This window comes from Cebus imitator, unplaced genomic scaffold, assembly GCF_001604975.1.
Source record: "Cebus imitator isolate Cc_AM_T3 unplaced genomic scaffold, Cebus_imitator-1.0 Scaffold74, whole genome shotgun sequence".
Classification (NCBI taxonomy): Eukaryota; Metazoa; Chordata; class Mammalia; order Primates; family Cebidae; genus Cebus; species Cebus imitator.
The window spans coordinates 3,875,207-3,899,416 of NW_016107389.1; the positions used below are offsets into that span (position 1 = coordinate 3,875,207).

The window sequence follows — 24,210 nt, forward strand, 5'->3', positions numbered from 1 at the left end:
TCTAAACTTTCACATTTAGAAAAAAAAAAAAAAAAAAAAGCACTCTACCTGATTCTGATATACAGTAAAGTTAGAACACGCCTGCTCTGTGCTATACTCCTAGAATGCTGTACTTAAAATTTTCAGACATACTCTGGTCATAAACGCACGCTGTGAGTAGAATATGGACAGATTTAATTTCCTCTCAAGATTTTTTTTTCACAGAAATACAGATGTCAGCTTGTGTAACGAATCCATATAAAATGTTTTCAAAACAGAGCTTATTAAACATTTTTAAAAATTTGATAATGTATCCAAGAGAATAGAAAAATTAGCCCATTTTAGATATACTTTAAACCAAAGTTTGAACAGGGCCTAACTCTACCACTAGGCTACAAAATGGGTTCGAAGTAAAATTAAAAGATCCTACAATTATTTACACAAAACTGAACTTAGTGAACTACGCTTTGTCTTTTTTAATTAAATGAATCCTTCCTTATTTATTATGTTGAATTAGGATACATTAGTCTTTCTTAAAGACTTTTCAATTAAGCTGGATTTATTTACATATTTTCTTTAGGACATAAAACCTTTCCACTGTTGATATAATCCAATCATCTACCAGAATGTAGAGGAAAATCCTCTAAACAGCTCTGTGATTTTCTACACTTTTCCATCCCTAAATTCTCCCATCCTGCCAGAGGCCCTGACTCTTGATGAATATTTATATTCATGCAGGGCTTAGAAAACCAGTAACATTTTAAAATCCAGCACACTCGAGTGAAGTTTAGTTACTGAACCAGACCCACAGCTGGAATTAATAGTCAACACACCTTTTCTGGTTTCATCAGGTTGCTCCTGGCCACATAACAAAGACAACAAAACTTACAGTTGATTTTTGTGTAGCACTCTACAGTTTGCAAGATATTTTCACTATAACACTTTCAAATGCATTTCTAGTTTGGTTCTGTTATTACTTAACTCTGGGGGATCCAGATAAGAGAAGAGAGGCTTACAGTCAAGTGACTTATCTAAGGGTGCATAAATAGTGGCAAAGCTGAGGCCCATTACTCTGTACTATAGCACGTAGCTAGCTCTATAAGAAAAGTAAAATTAGGATAATGTTCATTGTTTTAAATTCCCTACCAAATGCCACCATGCTGCAGGCCAGCTACAGAATCCCACTTCTTAGAGCCTGCCTCCTCAGATAAAGCAACTCCTTGAACTAAAATGAAGGAGCACAGACCGGGCACAGTGCTCACACCTGTAATCCCAGCACTCTGGGAGGCCTAGGTGGGCAGATGACCTGAAGTCAGGAGTTTGAGACCAGCCTGGGCAACATGGAGAAACCTCATCTCTATCAAAAATACAAAAAAATTACCCAGGAGTTGTGACGTACGCCTCTGGTCCTAGCTACTCAAGAGGCTGGGGTGGGAGGATTGCTCAAGCCTGGGAGGTTGAGGCTGCAGTGAGCTCAGATCACAACACTGCACTCTAGCCTGAGAGACAGATGAGACCCTCTCTAAAATAAAAATAAAAATAAAATTAAAAAAGGAACATAAGCCGAGCACATCAGGGAACAAAAACTAAAAAAAAAGCTACATATCTGCCTTCACCTTCCCCTTTCATCCCTGCCTGAAAGAGTGCTATTGAGCCTGTAAAGCTCAATGTAAATGCCACCTCTTCCAAAACCTTTCCAAATCCAATGGCCAGAATAAGTCTCTCCTTCTAACCTGCTTTTCTGCCTTGTGAGAGTTAAGTTTCTCTCTTATCTATTTAGGATCCCTGACAAGTAAGGTACAGGTACACGCCTTTTCATCTCTGTATTCTTCAAAGTGCTTCACACCTGCCCTCCAGCTAGCATGCGGTAAACTAAACCCCATGCTCTCAGCTGCCTCCATGGAACTCTTCCCTGTCTTTTACAGTAATTCATGACGGTATATCAGAAAATCAATTTGATTTCTTCTTTCTAGAGCTTAACAAATGAATTTATTTGTACTCCATGAATAAACACACAACTCTAAATATGGATACAAACTATCTTTTCTTTTGTTTTTAAAAGACAATGTCTCACTGCCACCCAGGTTGGACTGCAGTATCGAGATCCTAACTCACTGAAGCCTCGAACTCCTAGGCCCAAGGGATCCTCCATCTTAGCCTCCTGAGTAGCTAGGATTACAGGCGCACACCACCACACCAGGCTTTCTTTGTAGAGACAAGTTATCACTGTGTTGGCCAGGCTGGTCTCAAATACCTGGGCTCAAGTGATCCTCCTGTTTCAGCCTCCCAAAACCCTGGGATTACAGGCACGAAACACTGTGCCCAGCCACTTTTTGCTTTAAAGGGGAGGAACCTGTGTAAAAGAAATGCATTTTCATTTTTTTAATCTATTGCTTTTCTTCCCTGACTTTGCCAAAACATACAGAGTAACCAGCTACTTTTGTTTGGAGAAGTAACCATATTTAGTTAACTCAATCCTTACAGCAAATGTTCTAGAATCTTTCATGCAAATATCCCAAACCCATCTGTTCGAATATTTTGGGAGCAGTAACCTCTTGGCCTCAGCTTGGGCATCTCTCAAATATGCATCTTGGCACATCCTCTCAACATTCTTGTCACAATCCTTCCTCAATAACTGTATCCAAATGTTGTTATTCAAGCATTTTATAGCCATGTTAATGTCCGGAGGATATATCCAGTTAAAGGTAAGCAAACAGTAAGATGGGATTTGCTAGGCCTTAATGCAAACTACCTCATTTTCAATATCAAGACACTCTGAAGCTCTGAAATTCTAGGAAAAAACCCTAGAGTTCTATAGAAGCAGTGCTGCTCACCACCAGCATGGCATTTATGTTCTCTGTGAAGTGGCCCAAGCAATCCTCCGTCTTAGCCTCTCAAAGAGCTGGGTTACTGGATGAGCCGCCATGCCCAGCCTCATTCAACAAATTTTTATTAAGCAACTGTTGTATATCAGGCAAAGTACCTACTCTCAGGATGCACAGATTCTAGTAGAAGGAGACCTAATTTATAAACAAACAAATAAAAATGTCAAGTAGCGATATAGGCTAAAAGAAAAATGAAATGTTTGTATGGGAGGAAGAACTATCTTATTTTATTTAGGGTACCTGGGGGAGGCCTTTCTGAAAAGGTGACAATTGAGCAGAGGTGTGAAAAAATCAAAAGGGAGCTGTCTTGAGCTAGTGAAATCTCCCACAGTCCCTCCCAAATATCACCTTTCACATATCAGGAAGTCTTCATTGACCATCCCATTCAGAAATGCTCTATTCTGTCTCTAACTGTTGTTGGAAACTGTTTATCATACTTTTGTTTCCATACTCCCTGAAAGTAAATCCTAGTGATGGTTACAATTTATTATTTATTCCTTGCAATAGTAAATGCTCAATTAATCTTTAATATGTATCTGCTGGATTAAAAGCATTCTCAGGTTGTTTTGGGGGAGCAGAAAGACAGGGAGAAGGGGAGGGAATGAATACGGTTTTTTACAAAACACAACCAAAACAAGAGATTATAAATAAATAACATGTAATTATATGTCAAAACTCTCATATAAGAAACGAATATTCCAATGCAGTCCTTTTGAAAAGGTTTTTTTTTTTTTTTTCATCTTAATTTCAGTGTTTTTTGGGTGGAAAGTGTTTATTCTAAATGGGTCTTTTCAGAACTAAAGATAGGCATTCAAAAAAATCATCTGATAAATTTGGAACTGGTAAAAACTACTGAATAACTCATACTCTGAAAAATAATAATTTTGTTTTTAGTATAAATATTGCTTCATGATAAAAAAAAAAAAAGACATATTCTTTAGGTCTAAGTCATAGGAAAAAGGCACAAACTTTGCCCTTTCTTTGCTAGTTTGCTAAGAAAGAAAAAAAGCTGGAGATTAAGTAAGGATATAATCCGTACTTTAAGATCCGAAATTTTGCATTTTGCCTTTATTAAAATTGGCAAACTTAAAATTATATTTAAATTTTAATATAATAGAGCCTCCCAAAAGTTATAAAGACAAATTGTTTTGTTAAAATAATTAAAATTCTTTGATGTCGATGATATACTTGCTGTATTAAACTCATTTTTCACTTGAAGAAAATAACTAAAAAGATCATTATAGTCATTCCCTGTAAGAAATGAAAAACGTTTCTCAAAATATACTAACTTGCCATCTTGGAGATGAATTACTTCCCTAATGGTTGCTATCTGGGTAAAATAAACTTTGGCAAGTAACATAACACAACCAATCAATTTTATAAGTAGTTGCAAAATGAAATAAATCTCTTCTCTAAAATACTTGAGCAACCCCCACCTTTTGTAGCTTTGTCTTTTCAACCACTCACTCATTACTCTCGGAGAAAGGACACCATTCCACCTCTCACCATTTCTATCATCGGTCCTATTTTAAGAGATGGAAGAAGCCATGGAGACCACAGGAAGAAAAATAGAGGCCCAGAGGTTAATGCAGGGGTTACAACATGACCCCCATTAATTCCCAATCACTTGCTCCCCTGTGGAAAGGTGCTTTATAAGTTGGGATTATCAAAAGCAGCAAACAGCAATTCCTCCATCTGAAACAAAGCTTACAAACTTTTGGCAGGCAGCATGTTTTGCCTGGGCCCCCATAGCATTTTTTTCTAATTAAGATAAAATTCATATCGCATAAAATTCACTACAGTAACCATTTAAAAAGTCTATACAGTTCAGTGGTTTTTATTATATTCACAATGTTGTGCAACTATTATGACTAACTCTAGGATGTGTCCATCACCCCCCCAAAAATGGGAAAATGGGCCCCCAAAATGTTCTAAGTTTTATTTCTGTAATTAGCAAAAAAAAAAAAAACTTGTAGAAGTTGGGAACTTTCAATAAAAGTTCACATTTCTGGCTTCTCAGAAAAGAATCTGACCTACTGGCAATACTGAGGGAGGAGAATGGGAAACTCTTCCCTCTTTCACTCTCTCATTCTTTCTTTCATTCATTTTTGAGATGGAGTCTCACTCTTCTTCCAGGCTGAAGTGCAGTGGCGTGATCTCTGCTCACTGCAACCTCTGCCTCCCAGGTTCAAGCGATTCTCCTGCCTCAGACTTCCCAATAGCTGGGATTACAGGTGCGTCACCATGCCTGGCTAATTTTTGTATTTTTTAGTATTGACCAGGCTGGTCTTGAACTCCTGACCACAGGTGATCTTCCCGCCTCGGCCTCTCAAAGTGCTGGGATTCCAGGCATGGGCCATAGCGCCCGGCCACTAACATAACTTTGAAAAAATATGTTAAGATACAATTTATGATGGTAACCTTGTATTTTTATGGAATGTGGGCTAATTTTTCTAAAAGATTGGAGCCTTTATAAAATCTGCACACATAGTGGTGTCCATTTTACAAAAGTAGGAAATTATTTTACTTAGTCAAATGATTGGCAGATTTATGGTCATATCTTTGTTCTTGGAAAATATATTATTCATCATATATACCAGTTATTTTACATTAAATTCTTATAAATAATAACAACTCTAAAACATCATTTCTATGGAGAAATTTTATTGAAATTTTCTTCTTGATATGATTTCTAGTATTCTTTTTTTTTTTTTTTTTTTTTTTTTTTTGAGACAGGGTCTCACTCTGTTGCCTAGGTCAGAGTGCAATGGCACAATCTCAGCTCACTGCAACCTCTGTCTCCCAGGCTTAGGTGATCCACCGCAGCTTTCTGAGTAGATAGTACTACAGGTGCACCACCACGGTTGGCTAATTTTTTTAAAAAAATTTTTGTGGAGATGGAGTTTTGCCATTGTTGCCCAGGTTGGTCTCAAACTCCTAGACTTACATAATCTGTCTACTTCAACCTCCCAAAGTGTTGGGATTACAGGCATGAGCCACCACACCCAGCCAATTTCTCATATTCTCACTGCTACAAAAGGCAGAAAGTATCTTGGGAAAAAAATATTGAATTTCTCTCTCAGATGTTAGACAATGTATATTATAAAAAGTACATGCTTAGAGAAAAAAATGAATCAAATCTTTTGAATGTGTAATTTGATTCAGTTTCCAAATGTGAAAATTAAATCTACCCTAACTGAAGAATTTCCTCTTGAACTAGTATCCTGCTCATTATTTAATTTATTCCATCCAGTCTAGTAGTTATGCTTTGAAAAGAATGGTGAGGGCAGTTAATGGACTTGCCAAAAAGGAAGGTCTTTTTCTATCACGTTTTCAGCATTCATCTTTAATGGTTTTTGTTGGTTTGGGAATGAAGGAAACAGATGCTACTGTTGGACAAGAAATGCAGTGTCATGCAGTATTTTTAAGCTGTCAGCTGTACAGTTGGTCTTTATATAGGCAACGAACAAGTGCTTCTCTGTACCTTTATTTCCTTGAAACATACAAATACACAAATGCCAGAGCTCCACCCACATTCCAATGCAGGGTACATTCTATAGCAAACACTCAAAACGAATGCTGTCGTATCTTCATTGTTAATGAATCAAAATGAAATCTTTTCTCACTACATCTACAGAATAAAACAAAACCATATATGCTCCCCACCAAAATCTGGAATCCATGTTTAAACAAATGTTTTGACACTAGCTAACCTGAAAATGGGATTTAATTCTTGAATGTCTAGCATCTATGAAGGAATTTTCTTCCATTAAATTTACTTTATCACAAAATAGAGCAATCTTAGATACAGGCGAAAAAAAAAAAAAAAAAAAGCAGCTACAGAATCCTTGGGTTGAGATTCCAGGTTTCCAGAAGAAAAGATTCCAGGTTCCAAATGTAGACCTTAATAATCTCCCAGGTCTCTAAAGTTTTAATGGCATCCAATAAAGTATCAACGGGTTAGGCACTGGGTCATGTTTTCTTGAGCTGACTTACTGCTCACTGCATTCTGATGGAGGGTAAAGAATGTGAAACATTTTTATATATTTTTAAATCATTAGGGATAGCAGAGAAGATGTTTGGAACTCTGGCTGCAGACTGATGTTGGGTCAGTAAAGGTCATAGTAACCGCTACTCCTTTGTCTCTGGGCCCACGCCTAGAAGGGGCCAGTGTTTTGGGCCCTTCTGCTCTTAGAGGCAAGATTTTCTTTCCAAGCATAATTCAGACCATTTTGACAAATAGCTTGCCTTTATCACCCATTATTTTATAGAACTTCCCAGCAGAAAGATAGAGGGTGTTTAATTTACTGTCAAAGTCTAATAAAGTCTATTTTTTAACTTCTGTTTGTAAACTTCACAGGAAAAGCTGAGATTTTAGTTGTTAAATGCATTAATTAGGGTTTAAAAGCCTCCCTTACTTAAAGAGTTTTATGTCCAGATTCATGCATTGTTTCTCTGTCCCACAAGCAAGTAATACCTTTCTCTTCTCCAGTCATTCTCCTGAAAATTGATTTTTATTTTAAATTAGGGTTAAGTAGTAATAAGCTTCTCTGGACTGATTTGTGTTCCATTGGCTAGAACCCAGGAAGAACTCCAAAGACGTAAAATTCCAACATATTAAAACAGAGAGCTGCTTCTGTGGCAAAACAAAAAGCCATTAAAAAAAGAAAGAAAGAAAGAAAGAAAAGCAGGCATTTCAAACACAAGGGTTACCTAAAACATTCCCTTTTCCATTACTGCCATAAGATGTGCCAAAAGTTTTCAGACAACAAAGTGTGATTGGCCCAAATCTGAAAGACAATTCATTTCGGTTTCCAGCACTTTTCAAGAGAGAGTGAAGTGACCCCATTAGAGACCTCCATGAGCCTGGACAAATCTGGTTAAGCCCCTCACATGGGTCTGTCTTCTCCGAACTTACGCTTGAGCACTGTGATCCAAAACACAGACTAGGAGACTGAACATCACTCACACTGGCTCAAAGGGAGCCAAGAAGAAAACGGTCCTACACCAAGCCCTCCTAAATGTCGCCCCATATGCACAATACATTATCAATGTCCGGTATGGTTTTGATGGACTGTGGTACCATGGGTGATACAATTACCTGCTGAGTAAAGCACACTCCTATACCTGAAAACCAGATGATGAGGCCAGAGGCACAATAAATATCAATGTATAGATGACTTATGAATCTCATTGAAAAACCACCTAAGTTTTAATTCTGCAAAATATTTTACACTCTGAACCATATGCTTATCCTCACACTTCACTGGATATCAGGCATTTTCTGCTTGCCTACAATGTGACCATCATCATAAAAACTAGAAGAGGCTTACCAGCCACTTTCAGGTCCAAGAGTCTTGAGCACTACAAAGCTAAAGGAAATTACGGTTTCAGATCAGAGAATCATTTTAACTCAATGGAAGTCTTTACCAGGTGTGGTGGCTCACATCTGTAATTCCACCACTTTGGGAGACCCAGGCAGGCAGATCACTTGAGGTCAGGAGTTCGAGACCAGCCTGGCCAACATGGTGAAACCCCATCTCTACTAAAAATACAAAAATTAGCTGGGCATGGTGGTGGGTGCCCATAATCCCACCTAGTTAGGAGACTGAAGCAGGAGAATCACTTGAATCTGGGAGGCGGAGTTTGCAGTGAGCCAAGATCACACCAGTGTACTCTAGCCTGGGTAACATGGCAAGACTCTGTCTCAAAAAAAAAAAAAAGAAAGAAAAAGAAAAAGTTCGGCTTATGTTAATAGTTCCCTTTTTTCCCTAAAAGCATCCTATTAGAACAGCTATAGGGTATTTAGGGTAGAAGATTCCTGTATTTGCAAAAGGCCAGAGTGATCAAGCTCTAATCCATAGCATAGCAGGGGTTACTTGGTCCTGCCTCTGTCATGAATGAACAGTCGAGGAGCTCCAGAGCACAAGCACCTCAGGGTCACAGCTACGTCCTGCCTGAGAACAAGAACTGAACCTCATTCTTCATAAACATGGTTTATTGCTAAGTTTGGCAAATGAAACTTAGTTGGGTCCGTCCAAAGAATCATTATTGACTTTACCCCAAACTAAGAATACTTGCATGCATTTTGTATTTCAAATCATCTTTCCTGGCACAGTTTCTTATTTGAAAAACAAATAGAAGCTCAGAGATTGACACTTGCATGGAGTTAAGGCTTCAGAAAAACAGTTTTTGTTGTTGTAGACATTGTCATCTAATAAATGCTGTGTCTAATATAGTATTTCCAGGAAATGTAGTGTCAAGTCTTCTTAAACTCCCTCCCCCGCAACACGCACACTGCATAGAATAGGTAAGTGAAAGAAAGAAGGGAAAGTGTGGGTTTTTAACAGAAGGGAGGAAAAATTACATTATTTACGGAGATAGAAAAAAAAAAAAAAAAAAAAACTGAACTTACTTTTAAAGTCATAAAGCAATAGCTGTAGGCAACAAGACGCCAAAAAACCTGTTAGTATCCGTCAAAATAGTATGATTCTTCCCGAGTTTCTAAGGGGCCTGACACATGAAATTAAGAACCACAAGACTGATGGGAAGTAACTTTTGGGGAAAAAAAAATGCTACTTCAAGTGGACCTCAGATTCAAGACGACAAGTCTTAAATTAAAAGTACATACCTGCTACTTTTAATTTAAGCTCCTTTATAGGCAGGGAAAGATTATTTTACCATTACCTATCTCAGCAGGATGAAGACTTAAAAGGAACTAAAAGTAAAAGAGATAACAAGGAGAGGATACTGACTCTAGCTGATTCTCATGACTATTCAAATATCTTCTTAATTCATTTTTAAAAACAAAACACCACCATCATGAAACAAATTTCAATCTGTATAACAGAATATGTCAGGTAAAGTGATGGCCTGGAAAAAAATGAGAAAGCAAAGTGGTTGGCTTTGAACTTTAACACTCATGAGACATGTTGAAATGAGTGACAAAGACCTATTCTGTCCAGAAATCCCCGATTTATTTTTAAGCCTTGGAAACTGGTTGGTCATATCTATACTGAATACTTCCTGTCCAAGAGCATGCTAATGGCAACAAACTGCCAAGTTTAGTAGCTGCCTACATGTAGTCAATTGAGTCATTCATGGAATAAAAAATATCAAACATTTTTTTTTAAATCTGGCTAACTGAAGCTTTAAAAGATATACAATTAAAACATGTTTGACTAGTTCACAAGATAGGGATACATGGTGCCATTTAAAAAGATAGAAAGGAGACAACAGACAATACTCCTCTAAGAAACTTTTGCTGGTAAGTTCTTTGCTATTCTAGTACCAGTACCAAATATAACAGTTCTCTTCCTCCCATCCTCTATGACCAAATAGTCCAGTTGGCATTCCATATTTCATTTGGAAAATTGCCTAAGACTGTAAAGTGACTCAAATAACTAAAAACAATAACAAAAAAAATCAAATTATTCCTTTGTTCTTTTAATTTGGTCGAATTGCATCTTAAAAGAGAATTTAAAGAAATAGAAATGCAGAGGACTGAAACAAATCAGGAATGTTAACTTTATTAACGGGTCTATGGACCATAATGTTACAGTAAGAACTCATCTTTGGGAAAGAGAGGAAAACAAGGATTGCAAGAATGACCCTTTCCCCAGCAACCCTGAGGGCTGAGTCGGCTCAGCTAGGCTGCCTTTCCCAGCAGCAATTATAATTTACCTGATTAACCCTTACACATGTTGAAACAAGCCAGCTAAAGTTCCACTGCTGAGACATACAACCAACATCTCCTCTCCCTACTGTTCCTCCCCATTTGCACAGTGGGGCAGCCTCAAAGCATGCTGGAATAGGTAGGTGGCAAGGACAGGAATGTCAAGTCATCACCCCTATACTTCTAGGGTTATTAGCCTGATCATCAAGTCAGAGCTATGGCTGAGTAAGCGAAATAATTTAAACCAGTTCTACCCCTAAAAATCCTCCACCTGAAATCCTTCAGAAAGCCTGTTTACCATCAGACGTGTTAATAAGGGAAATCCCCAGAAGTCAGGTATAGCTTCACTGCTTGGAAGTGTTGGGTTTAGCCCTCCAACAACCACTCACCACTGGCCCTCCAGAAATGGCCAGCGCAATGCTGCAGGCAGCTTTGAAATGACGCCCAACTGCTTTTCTATTTCATCATTTGTCATTTTCAAGCTTTTCTGAGGAAATCATTTTTATAACCCAGTAAGAAACTTGCTGGAAATCCAAGCCAACATCACATAGCCCTGGCTTCCGACTGGCCCCAATTTAGCAGCTTGAAGAGCGGAGCATTCCTCAATGTCACATCCTTGTTTATAGGTCCCTGCATTAATCCTGCCTGAGAAGCACTGGAGAGCTTCTATGTCCTCCAAACGCCACATTTCATGGGCTCCAAGTCTGCATAGTGCTTTGGAGACCAGTACACCACGTTCTCCCGTTAACTGCAATATCAAACAAAATAAACCAACTGCCAAAACTTTTTACCCCAGTTACAATGGTCTCTTGCCTATTATACTGCTGCTCACCTCTCGGGTTTTGTACCTATTACTCCCTTTTTTTTTTCATTTTAGAGTTATGTCCTTACTCCGCCTTTCCTCTCTCTCTCTCTCTCTCTCCACTCCTACTTCTTCCCTCGGAGGCTCTCATCAGGCCTAGATCCCACCCTGTGGCTCTCACACCCTCCTACTCCCCATAGCTCCCAATTGCTATGTCTCCCTCATTGTTCTCACAGAACTGTGAAATATACCAGACTGTCACTCCCTTGACTTTCTTTGCTATTTTGATTTCCCAATAATTCTTTCCCTTCCCTTTCAGTGCCTGCTACTTGCCCCTGAATTCTGTCTAACTCCTGGAAAATTCTCCTGAGAGATTCCCTCTTTCTCTTTTCTCTGACGATGTTGAGTCCAATGTTTAGACTTGTGATATTGAGGAGGCATGCGTTTTCATTCTAGATGTTTCATAACTGACGTAATTCTCATTTTAATCATTGAAAGGTGAAAATGGTTTTATAAGTACTCAACAATAAGAACACTCAGTGTACTAATATTTTGCTATCAAACAACTTTACAGGAGGAAAAAGTGTGTTGGAGCAAGCCAACTCTTCCCTGCTTTTTAGAGAACGTGAAATGAGGACTTCTTAACTGAATGAACAGGCAGGCCTGGGCAGGGTTCTGTCTCTGGGCGTGATTACAAGCTTTACACTAACATTATCTTATTGGTTCTCACAAGGAACAAGCCATCTAGCATATTTCCACTGGTGTAACAACTGCTTACCACCACAGGGGAAATCTAAAATTTCTCAAAATGGCTCAGCTTGCTAGTGTGGCCCAAATAATAGTAAATATGTATAAGACTAAAGTCCTAAGAGTTCCAAATTGTATGCCGAATATAGGGTGCCCCTGGCAAAAGCATCAGTGTTTTTTTTTTTTTTTAAGACATGTGCTCCTGACACAGGAAGAAAAAAACACAAGGAGAGAGAAAGCAAAGGCGAAAGGGAAGTGATAAAAATTATCTAATTTTGAGTGGCCAAAGCTTTCCCCCAGTACGAAGAGCTGTGTGATACTGTTATATAATAGAAATATACATTTGGTCTTTATCCCTAGCTCCTGGCCAGAGCTCTCAAAACTCTTGGAATTTCCTAAATGATAAGAGTGATAACTGGGCATGGTGGCGCATCCCTGTGATCCCAGCACTTTGACAGGCCAAGGTGGGAGGGCTGCTTGAGCTCAGGAGTTCAAGTCCAGCCTGGGTAACAAAGTGAAACCTTATCTCTACAAAACAATTAAAAAATTAGCTGGGCATGGTGGCACGCAACTGTAGTCCTAGCTACTTGGCAGGCTAAGGTAGGAAGATTGCTTGAGCCCAGGAGTTCAAGGCTGCAGTGAGCTGTGACCCTGCCACTGCACTCCAGCCTGGGTGACAGAGACTGTATCTCTTAAAAAAAAAAAAAAAAAAGAGTTATAGGTGCATCTTTTGTTGTAATATTTGGTCTTGGTCCCTAGTTCCTGATGCAGAGTTTCTAAAATTTTGGAATTTCCTGAGTGATAGCTGTGAGAGGAGTGCCTTTAGTTACTCATAATAAGCCCCTTTCAAACTTACCTGAGTTTATGTTAATGAGGTGACACATAAACCAGAATGAGGAGTGGTTAGCAGAGGACCCAGTCAGGTGATTAGAGGTTTAAAATGTTCAGTTTCCCCACTCTGGGCAGGGGAGAGGGGCTGGAGACCGAGTTTAATCACCAACGGCCAACGATCTCATCCCATCTGGAGATGCTGGGAGGGTGGCCTGCCTGGACGGGCATGGAAGCTGGCACCCTCCACTGTATTTTGTCCTACACATCTCTTCCCATTGGCTCTTCCTGAGTTGCATCCTCTAGAATAAATCAGTAAATGTTTCTCTGAGTTTCATGAGCTGTTCTAAGAAATTACTAAACCTGAGGGGGTTTCATGCAAACTCTCAATTTATAGGCAGTTGGTCAGAAGTATGAGATGCCTGGAGTTGCAACTGCTGTCTGAAGTTGGAGGGCAGTCTTGTGGGACTGAGCTCTTAACCTGTGGGGTCTGCCCTAACTCTGGACAGTTAGTGTCAGAAATGAGTTAAATGATAGGACGTCCAGTCAAGTCCGCTGAGAACTGGAAAACTGGTTGGTGTAGGAAAGACCCTCCCCCGTTCGGTGTCAGAAGCATTGTGAATGCATAGGAAACCAGTTGCTTTCCTTTTTAAGGTTAATTAAATTTCCTGCCCATATTCACTTGTTACCCTCATGCACCAGTGCATACTTTGTGTGATGCCCCAGGGAGTGGCCTGTAGACAATGCTCTTCCAAACACTCGTCAGAGGTGATGGGGTGACAATCTGGAAATGAATCTGCTGGCAACTAGGACTTGGAAAGCATGCAGAAATGGAGACGGCCAGCTCCTCAGGAGGCTGGGGCACTTGTTCTCAGCGGGGCAGTCACCTCCTGGCCCCACATGCCTTCTTTCATGCTCTTGGTCACCGGCTAAATACTGACTGAATGCCTATGATATATTCCCACCCCTTAGAAGATGAGCTCCTCAAACCCCAGGCTCCCGGCTTTAGCTGAGTCAGCCTCAGCTGAGGCCCAAAAGGAAGATGAAGCAGTCTCCCACATCACCTCTCTATAGATGGGCTGACCACCGCCTCCACAAGGCTCTTGTCCTTCTGGCTTCCAAGGCCCTATGCTCTCCTTGTTTCTTCCTACCTCTTGAGCTACTCCATTTGTTTCCTTTATTGGTTCCATCTACCTCTCTCCTTGTAAAAGTGGGTGTTCTCAGAAGCTAAATCGATGGCCCAGCCCCCCTCCTTTCTCTACAGTCTTCCCCTCAGAGACTACATACAGGGATTCAACTCTCCCCTTGTGACTGGCTACTCTCACACTTTCTTGGCCAGGCTCCTTATACCCAGGCTCCATCTTGCCCTCCAGACCAACTCACGGTTCCTGCCAGCTTGGCATGCCTAAAAGACTACTTTGTATCTGTCCTCCTCCATCCAATATCATTTCTACTTCCTTTCTTTCTTTTCCTTCTTTTTCTTTCTCTTTCCTAAAAGGCTACTTTGTATCTGTCCTCCTCCATCCAATATCAAGGTTCCCATTTCTTTCTTTCTCTCTTTTTCTTTCCTAAAAGACTACTTTGTTTCTGCCCTCCTCCATCCAATATCAAGGTTCCCATTTTTCTTTCTTTCTCTCTCTCTCCTCTTTCTTTCTCCTTCTTTCTTTCTTTCCTAAAAGACTACTTTGTATCTGCCCTCTTCCATCCAATATCAAGGTTCCCATTTTTCTCTTTCTTTCTTTCTTTCTTGGTTCTTGCCTGCTTGGTCTTCCTTCCTTCCTTCCCTCCCTCCCTCCCTCCTTCCCTCCTTCCCTCCCTCCTTCTCTCCCTCCCTCCTTCCTTCCTTCCTTGGCATTCCTAAAAGACTCCTTCCTTCCTTCCTTGGCATTCCTAAAAGACTCCCTTCCTTCCTTCCTTCCTTCCTTCCTTCCTCCCTCCCTCCCTCCCTCCTTCCTTCCTTTCTCTCTCAGAGTCTTGCTCTGACACCCAGGCTGGAATGCAATGGCACAACCATAGCTCACTGTAGCCTTGAACTCCTGGGCTCAAGTGATCTTCCTGACTCTCCCAAGTAGCTAGAACTACAGGTGCATTCCACTGTGCCTAATTTTTACCCTTTTTTTTTTTTTTTTTTTTTTTTTTTTTGTAGAGATGGGGGTTTTTACTTTGTTGCCCAGCCTGGTCTTGAACTCCTGGCTTCAACTGACCCACCTGCTTTAACATCTCAAAGTGCTGTAATTAAAGGTGTGAGCCATTGTGCCTAGCCTTAATTTTTCCAATGGGGAAACTGAACTTCAGAAAGATTAAGTAGCCAATGAAAGTTGCACAGACAACCAGGAACAAAGTCATGTAGGATCAGTCTCCTGACTCCCAGGGTCTTATCTGTTGCCTATACACAGTGTCCCCCTGGGAAGGCCCAGCTTCTAGTCTGGCCCCATGTACCACTACAACATCACCACCAATGCCCTCCATAAACACTGCTCTCCACACTTCTGTAGACTTTCTTCCTGATCCCAGTGCACAGCACAGGCAGGTTCCCTGTCATCACACTATTTTCTCCTATCAATTTGCTTAAAGTATCTAGCTGGAATACAAGTTACCCCTCTGTGAAGTCACTGTTGTCCATCATAAGTTTTGGTGAATACTCCCTCTTCTAGATTTTCATATGGTCCGCTGTCTGATCCTCTGAAGCTGCTCTCATCTCTCTCCATCACGTATTTTTGTCCTATGGATGCCAATGTGCTGTGTGTGATGCCCTGAACCAAAAATTCTCTGAAGATGGGGTTATCTACAAACACATTTTTGCTTCCCCAGGCCCTGCAGAGGAGGTACCAGTTCACTTAACATTTGTTGCTAGGAGTTTCTGAAGCCCAAAGAAGGACGCAGCAGGCAAGAGGGAGGGGCTGTATCCTGGAAGCAGGGGTCTACTGGCTTGTCCACAGAAGGCAGAACAGCCTGTGCCTCTGGGGACAGCTCTGGTCCCCAGCTCCTCAGCCTGGCTGAGTAGTCCACATGAAAACACTTATTGCAGCCAGGTGAACTGGCATCAAGCATAACCGGCATGTCAAACTGGAAGGAAAGTTCATGAACTGCTTATTCACTTTTTGACAGTCAACCCTGACCTCAACAAATGCAGTCTTGTGGCTTCACACACCTAAAGCTACCAGAGGAATTCTGTTTAGTAACCTCTTTGCTTCATCACCTTCTTAGAAGCAGCTCTGTTCCTAGTTACTTATAAAATTAACTAATATTCACCACAAAGCTGGAGAATGTATTACCATTAAGTTAACAGATGATACTATATACATAAACACAACTCCTCCCCTCCCCTATCTTCAAACCCATAAATACCATAAGGTACCAGCCTAACTAACAGGCTCTACACAGTCTATTCCCAGGGCAGCACTCCCTTAGGCAATTTACTCCCAACTCAGCAGTTAGTCACTCAGGACATACTACAGCCCTCTGCCTCTTCTTCAAGGTTTATAAACCCTTAGAACAAAATGTAAGCAACTGTTCTTTCAGATATCTTGGTCACCGGCTGGGGGAACAGTGGGCTGCAGCCCCACAATTACGTCCTGAGAAAGGTGCTCTGACTCCCAGAATGTACCAGGCCTGCTGCAACATGCTCCAGGGAAAGTGAGGCTGTGATATGGCCATCTGCTCCTGCAACAGCACATTCCATGTCAGAATGCTGATTCGTTTCCCGCCCACACACAAACACACCTTCTCCCCAAAGAAGAGTGTCTCTATCCAACCAGCACCCTCAACAGCTAATTTTTCCTGAATGACATGCTCAAAGGAATGAAAACAAGCGAGCTCACTGTTTACCTGCCTCTCACTTGGTCTACAACTTTCAAAACCCGGAATCTAATAGGATCTACTTGCCGAGCTCAATTTTATTTCACAATGTCTTATCTTTAAAATTTAATTTATTTGTTTATTTATTTGAGATGGAGTTTCACTCTTGTCACCCAGGCTGGCCCTACTGCATTCTCTTTCACTTACCACTTTTTGGCTATTTCCTGGATCACCAAAAGCCAGGAGCAGAAAAGTTAATCATCCATGTAATCCTGACTGCTCAATGGCATAATCTAGGGGTAAGAAAGGTAGGATGCATATTCAATATTATAAAAATTTCAGAAGTGAGGGGATAAAAGCTCCAAATGCATTTAAGTTTACAGAGCTGGTGGTGTCTGACAATGCCAAGTTATCAAGTGATGTCCACTGTAAAGGACAGCGTATGACAGATCTCTAAATGGATTTTCTACCTTCAGCCCTTGTCAGCACACAACACTCCAAGGCTAATGACTACATAAAAGGAAACAGAAGCACGTTAAAGGCCAGTGTTTAAGAGCATATGCTGTACCTTTTACATTATGTATGACATCAAGGTCAGCTGTACCCCTTGGTTTCATCAGAGCTGAACCACTGCTTTAAGCTCCTTTCCTCTTCATTCCCTCTGCAAAACTTCCCGTCTGGGGAAGGGCAGGAATTGGGGGAATACTTATAAAACAGTCCTTAGTGCTGAATATTATTATATAAGCTGCCACACCGTGTGAGGTTAAAACAGAACACGAAACTGTGTGGTAACTTATACAATTATCATTGGGATTCTTTATTACAGAAGAGGCTATTAATCACCACTATGGAAAAACCAAACTTTTTTTGGCCAAGGATTAACTTTAAAGAATGGAGACCATTCATTCATTCAATCTACACCATTTAATGAGCACCGCTTACTGTATAGGTCCTAGAGATATAGCAAGGAATAAAACAGACGTTGTTTTTGCCTGGAGAGCTTGCGGTCTAGAAGAGACGTTAACAGTGTGGTGAGAGCCAGCCAGGAAAGGAACAGGTGCTCTGAGAGTGGGTGACAGGGAAAGTGAGTTTAGGTTCAGAAAAAGCCTCTCTAAGGAGCTGACCAAGAAAAGGAGGTCAGGCGGAGAGAAGGATATTTTGGGCAGGAAGACCAGCAAGTGCCAACGTCCTAGAATGGGGAGCTTGAGCTCTATCTGTATGCGGAAAAGAAGGAGCTAGGAGAGACTTGGGCTGACTGGTGCAGGAGGAGCCCAAGATGGAAGGTGGGGTGTTCTACAGGAGTGACACCTGTTCCACAGACAGGGGGAGGATGGGTGTGGATGAAGATGAGTCTGTCAGTCTGAGAGTAGGAAGCTGAGGGAATTATCTAATGGCTACTGTTTTCTTTGTGAAATAGCAGGCCTGGTAAGGTATGAGAGTAAGAACTGCATGAGATGGTGGCAGCAAATGGCTATTAAGGGCAATGGAGGAGCGAGTCAGACTCACTCACCACTGAACCCTCATTCTTTTCGAAGTCCCCACAAAGTGACACCTCACCCACCCATTAACAATGGCTTTCTCAATTTCTGGTACCAAAGCTTCGACAACCAGAGCAAAGGAGCCCTAGATGCCTTGATGCTTAGCACTAGGAAGATTCGCAGAGATCTCAACTGCCACTCATTTACTACTTCATAATTAAGCAATTTACTCAGGAAGCAACTAAATGTCAAATACATGGCTGTCAGCCTATCTCCTCAGGAAGCCCCATCCACTGGAAACTGTTGATATCCTCTTTTTCATGGTAGTCACCTTTTTAGTAAAGTGAGTTTCTTCCTTCATTTTCCCTTCTTTCCTACTCATTCTATGTCTGAATAATTTAAACTCATTCAGTTTTTAATGAAGCAAGGCCTGGATTATTTCTCTCTGTTTAATACTCAAGCACAATCACCCGTTCACTGGTAAGCAGGAAAAATTAAATCAATTCTTTAGGAGGTGGCTATAGGCTGAGGACAAAGATCCAGCACCCCTGACACACAGTCAAGTACGTTTTAAGCTCTGATGGCTTAACAATATCCCCAATCATTTGCTTCTACATCCACTCATATGCAAAAACATGCTGGCCTCCAAAATCTTCTGAATCTGACTTGATATTTTTTTCAGATTCAACCCCAAAGTATATAGTCTCTCATTGCAGTTCAGAAAAATGACTTAAAAGTATCTCTTCTTACAGCAAATCATGCATGAAGTAGCCAAAGGCAGTTTTCTTCCAATACAGACATTGACTTAAAAGTATCTTCCCTTACAGCGAATCAGGCATGAAGCATCCAAAGGCAGTTTTCTTGCAATACAGATGTTCTTAAGAACTCGTGGTGCGAGGTCAGGAGTTCGAACCAGCCTGGCCAACATTGTGAAACCTAGTCTTTAATAAAAACACAAAAAATTAGCCTAACGTGGTGGCGGGTGCCTGTAATCCCAACTATTCGGGAGGCTGAGGCAGGAGAATCACTTGAACCGGGAGTCAGAGGTTGCAATGAGCTGAGGGTACGCCACTGCACTCCAGCCCAGCTGACAGTATGAAGCTCCATCTCAAAAAAAAAAAAAAAAAAACTCGTGATCTCACACTAAATGAGATACATAAATTCACCAGGAGGAGAAAAAAAAAGCTACGTTTAAGAGGAAATGGATTACTAAAGATAGAGAAGATAACTGAGTTATTTACACAACATAGCTCCCTTCATAGACATCTGAGTAATGGTAGCTAACCGGATGGTTCTAGATTACAGCCAATAAACTGGCCTTGGAGAAACACACATGCAAAACATACAGACACCTTCCTTTATTTCCTGGCAGAAGCTTTGATGATTCTACCCGCTTAATAAAGTGTTCAATCTCCCTCAAGAGTTATTCTATATCCCACCCTAACTATTATCAATTTAAAATTCTAGTACCTCAGATTAAAAAGCAAAGAGCCAGATTATTTATGGCCGAGCTGCAGAATGTAGATGATGACAAGTGGAGGGAAGGTGAGGAACAAGCAGAAGGAGCCCGGCTAACCTTTTCACAGACCAGTTTGCAGGCTGCTTCCAAATTCAGCACCAGAGAGCCGGGCCCTTGAGGAGGGAAGACTGTAATGTTGCTAGGGGAATGTATAATACATACTTTGGGATACTGTTTTTCCACTTTCTCTCCCACTCCCTCTTTCCCAAAAAAGACAGGGAAAACACACCTGGGAGAAAACAACTTGAGTTCTACTTGTAATTAACAGAGTTCTTTCAGCCTGGTTCCTATTTGCCTTCAACTACCTTTGACTTTCAATACATTGATGTTATAAAGACATAGAAAAAAAAGCATCTATCAGCACACAGTTCCATCAGAACAGAGGCCAGTGCAAGAAAACATTACTTCCCCCATGCTCCACAACAAGCTCAAAAACAATGCTCCTGGCTGTCGTTTTTAATTTATGCCAACCCCATATTTCTATTAAACAAGCCTCCTTTTTATTGACCGTTTCCCTCACTCAGCATAATAAGGTAAACGTGAGCCCAGAGAGACTACATTGTGAAACACAAAGCTTTACTCTGGGAGTGGAATCAGTAAAAGGCAGAAGAGAACAAATTTCAAGGGCTCTTCCTAACTGGTGTCTACCAAATGGAGAAATGATGAAGCTGCTCCTCCCGTCTACCAGAGCTGCTGTGATTGACTTGAAATTAACCAGCTTTCCAAGAGACGACATGAAAAGAGGATTTCACAATCTTGAACGGTCTCCCTTCTTACTCTCTAATTTTCCCCAACCACCCTCACTTCCACCCCCCACTTACAAGAGGACTTTTGTATACATAAACTTTCAGGAAACAAAGCATACAAACACTCACACACAAATAAACTCCCCAAACTAACACCAGCGTATAATTGTTTTGGTTGGAGCTTTTCCAGCCCTGTCACCCGTTCTCTGCTAGGAGTAAATGAAACCCTTTGATTTGCAAAGTTAGAAACAAACTCTCCTCAGTTTCAAGTTGCACAAGGACCCCCTCATATCTTTCACCCCCCTTAAACCCCAACGAACTCAATGCTGAAAAACTAGGAATGAAAATAAAAACTATTTCTCAAATATAGATTTTTCACTTCCCCTACTCAGCTTCCCCTTTTAGCCGGAAACATATAGCATTTCTGATTTCTGAAACCCCTTTTCAAGGGACCCTCCACCACTCAGGGCTCTTCAGGGGATCCCGCTTTCAGTCGTTCTGATGCAGGCAGGCAGCCCTTTTCCAAGCACATTTTGCATTCGTGGAGTCCAAGAGGGGCTCTTTCGTTTCCAGAGAAAGCTAAAAAGCAGACTTTAGTGGGCTGGCTGAACTAGGTCCGACTCTTCTCCCCTCCCCTCTGAACGGCTGCCAGCGGAGACGGGAGCCAGAGATGAGTACTGGGCTCAGCTTATCGAGCTCCAACTGAGCTGCGAAGGCGCAGGGGAAGCAAACAAAGTGCCTACCGCTCACTTTAAAACACCATCTGCTCCCACCACCACTGCCTTCCTCAAAATTCCTCCGCAGAAATTGGCGGGCCCCCAGGAGAAACCAGAATCCTACCTTCTTTGGATTCTTCTGCTTCAGAGTGCATAGTGTCAGCGTTAACTAGCGGCAGGGGCGATTACTGCTGACAAGTACTCGGACGAGCCGCAAGTTCGCTCTGCAGCGAAATCCGCACACGACGGAAAATAAAAGGAAGGAAAGCCACTAAAATCAAAACCTCCCCGGGGCGGGAGAGCTGGTTCTGGTGCAGGGATTTTCAGGGGGAAAGTTCTGCAAGAGTGACGAATCGCGTCTCAGCTGGGCGGCGGGAGTCCGCCCCTGGAGCCGCGCGCTCGGGCCGGCCGCGGGGCGGAGGCGACCTGGCGGGGCTGGCTCGGCCCGGGCGCACGCAGGTGGGGCGCAGGCCCAGACGGCAGCCGACTCTCCCGAGACGCAGGGTCTAGGGGGGCCGTCGGCAAACGCACTAGTCGGGCGGAAAAAAGGTATAACAAAGAAAAAAAGTATCATCTCACAGCACACTGTAGTTTGACATAAATGCATATACGGTAGAAGCAATGCTTCTGTATTTTTGGATTACATTTTTTTGATGCCCATTTGACTTTCTGTCTTGGAGTCTTGCACGCCAAAAATTACGGATTTTAAAGCTGCTTGGGTATTGCATGTTATTTTTGTAGGAAAGTCACATGGAAGTCACCCATGTGGTTGGAAAGACCAGCTTCACAGAGCACAACTTCACAAGTCCCAAAGCGGGGCCTTTTGAAGAAAGTGGAGCGGCCTCCACTCTTACCTTTGCACAGCAGAAACAGATGAGGCTGCTTTCTCATTCATTACAGCCCCGGACGAGCGCTCTTACTCCAACCCCAGCCCAGGTCATCACTGCAGCAGTTACTCCAAAGGGCCGTTCCTTAGGGGGAGAGCATGGTTCCTTCCCTGCTACCCATAACAACTGGGGATGAATTCCTTCAAAATCCCAAAGGGGAGGTTTTCAGGGTTTGAAATGCTGATAGAATAAAAAACCTGGAGAGCTTTCAGAACAGACCTCAATTCTGTCCCCCTGGTCTGGCCCACAGGCTCCTACAAATTGGCTGAGCACAAGTCCCCTTAGCTCTATGGAGCCTTGGTTTTCCCTCTGCAAAGCAGGGACAAAAGCTGCCACTGATAGACCTGTCTGATGGAGGTATTTTGTAGAACACTTGTGTTATCGCCAGTCTCAGGCAAAAAGTCCTCAAATATATCTGAAAGATCTGCTCGGAAAATGAGAAAACTTATATTTTTTTGACAAATTTATTTTCCAGCTCTTCTCTTTTTCTTCATTTCCCATTTTGTATAGGCAAAAAAACAATAGAAACACTATGGCAAATTTCGTGAAAAGAACAAAGAAAAGACATGGATTTAAGGAGTCTAAATTTAAGGAGTTCTGCCATTTATTATTTGTATGACTTTATGGAAATTAAACTCTCTGAGCCTCTGGCTCCTTATCTGTAAAATGAAGATAAAAATAGTATTATTGGCCGCGCACGGTTGCTCACACCTGTAATCCCAGCACTTTGGGAGGCCAAGGCAGGCAGATCACCTGAGGTCAGGAGTTCGAGACCAGCCTCAACAACATGGAGAAACCCTGTCTCTAAAACTAAAAATACAAAATTAGCTGGGCAAGGTGGTGCATGCCTGCAATCCCAGCTACTCGAGAGGCTGAGGTAGGAAAGATGCTTGAATCCAGGAGGGGGAGGTTGGGGTGAGCCGAGATCACACCATTGCACTCCAACATGGGCAACAAGAGCGAAACTCCGTCTCAAAAAAAAATAGTATTACTTCATAGATTTATGTCTGTATTACATTACCTTATAAAAAACGTAATACAAGTAAAAAGGGATTTGAAAACCATAAGGACTACATGGATTATTACTAACTATTGCACCATTAAAAGTAAATTTTTATAAAAGATACTCTTGGGTTTTATTTAAGTATTGAGTTTGAACAGAAAAGTGTGCTTATGCTACTAACAAGCAGTGAAGGCTATTATAAATATTAATATAAGGGGTCTAGATATTAAGTCACTTCCTACTGCTGAAAGATTCTAACATGCCTAAGATTCTAATATGTTATCTCAATTTCACTGAAAGAGCAGGATGAAGGGAAGAAGACATAGCCAGAGAGGGCAGAAGAGGAGAAACATCTGGAAAATATCAGAGTTGTGGAGGCTCCCGGAAACTGACCTTGCCACCAAAAGGGTAACAGGCTGCACCCTTCCAAAAGTCAAAGTTAACTTCATGGTCCCCTCTGCCACACATCCTGAGTCAGGAGCTGCTAATATGTATACCTTGCACTCGGTAATCTCAGACTTATGGGGAGATAGCCTGAGATGAGGATCATTCTGATCCCAAAGAAATGCTCCCTCACCAGTCACAAGTGGCCTTTCCTGTCCTGCCCAAGTCATTGCCCCCTCTCTCCCTATACCATCTATCCTTGCCCTTCCTCACTGGAACCCAGATGTCCACAGATAGTCCACCAGGGATCTCACCAGGGCTGTGTGGCTACACAAGAGAGCTTCCACTGATCTATAATTGGGATAAAGCAACACCTTTTCAAGGTAATGATTACACAAATCCAGACAACCCAAATTTCAAGCCCAATCTGCCCATAGCAGAATTACTTTCACTCTCTTCTTTTAGAAAGTACCCTGATAAGAAATATTTATTGTCATTTTGCAAGTCCAACTGTGCACAAACCACATAAGCTATGTTAAAATACACGTCCTTTGATGTGCTACTTGTTTTACAGCTGCTGAATGAACAGTTCAAGTGCCCCCACATCAGCCTTGTAATTCATTTTAAATTCATGTTAGCAGCTCCATTGGTCTTTAAACATTCACCACCAGTCTCAGGAAGCCTGGAGAGAAACTTCCTTTGTATGTAAATGCAAGCAAGCAGTCACCTTGGGGAAGAATGTTTTGAGTTAGCTTAAGAACAA

The 24,210-nt window shown here is 41.5% G+C and overlaps 1 protein-coding gene across 4 annotated transcripts in view; it reads right to left on the minus strand.

Moving 5' to 3' along the window:
- The window catches only part of TNFAIP8 (TNF alpha induced protein 8), a 119,085-nt gene that overhangs the window by 13,504 nt on the left and 81,371 nt on the right, over positions 1-24,210 (minus strand). Inside the window, exon 1 of one of the 4 annotated variants that reach the window (XM_017531871.2) lies at positions 21,298-22,756. The exons of the other annotated variants lie outside the window; for them this stretch is intronic. Coding sequence (XP_017387360.1) covers positions 21,298-21,328 — 31 coding nt within the window. The 5' untranslated portion in view covers positions 21,329-22,756. Of the gene's footprint in view, positions 1-21,297; positions 22,757-24,210 lie in introns of those variants that run through there. 4 annotated transcript variants of the gene reach the window in all.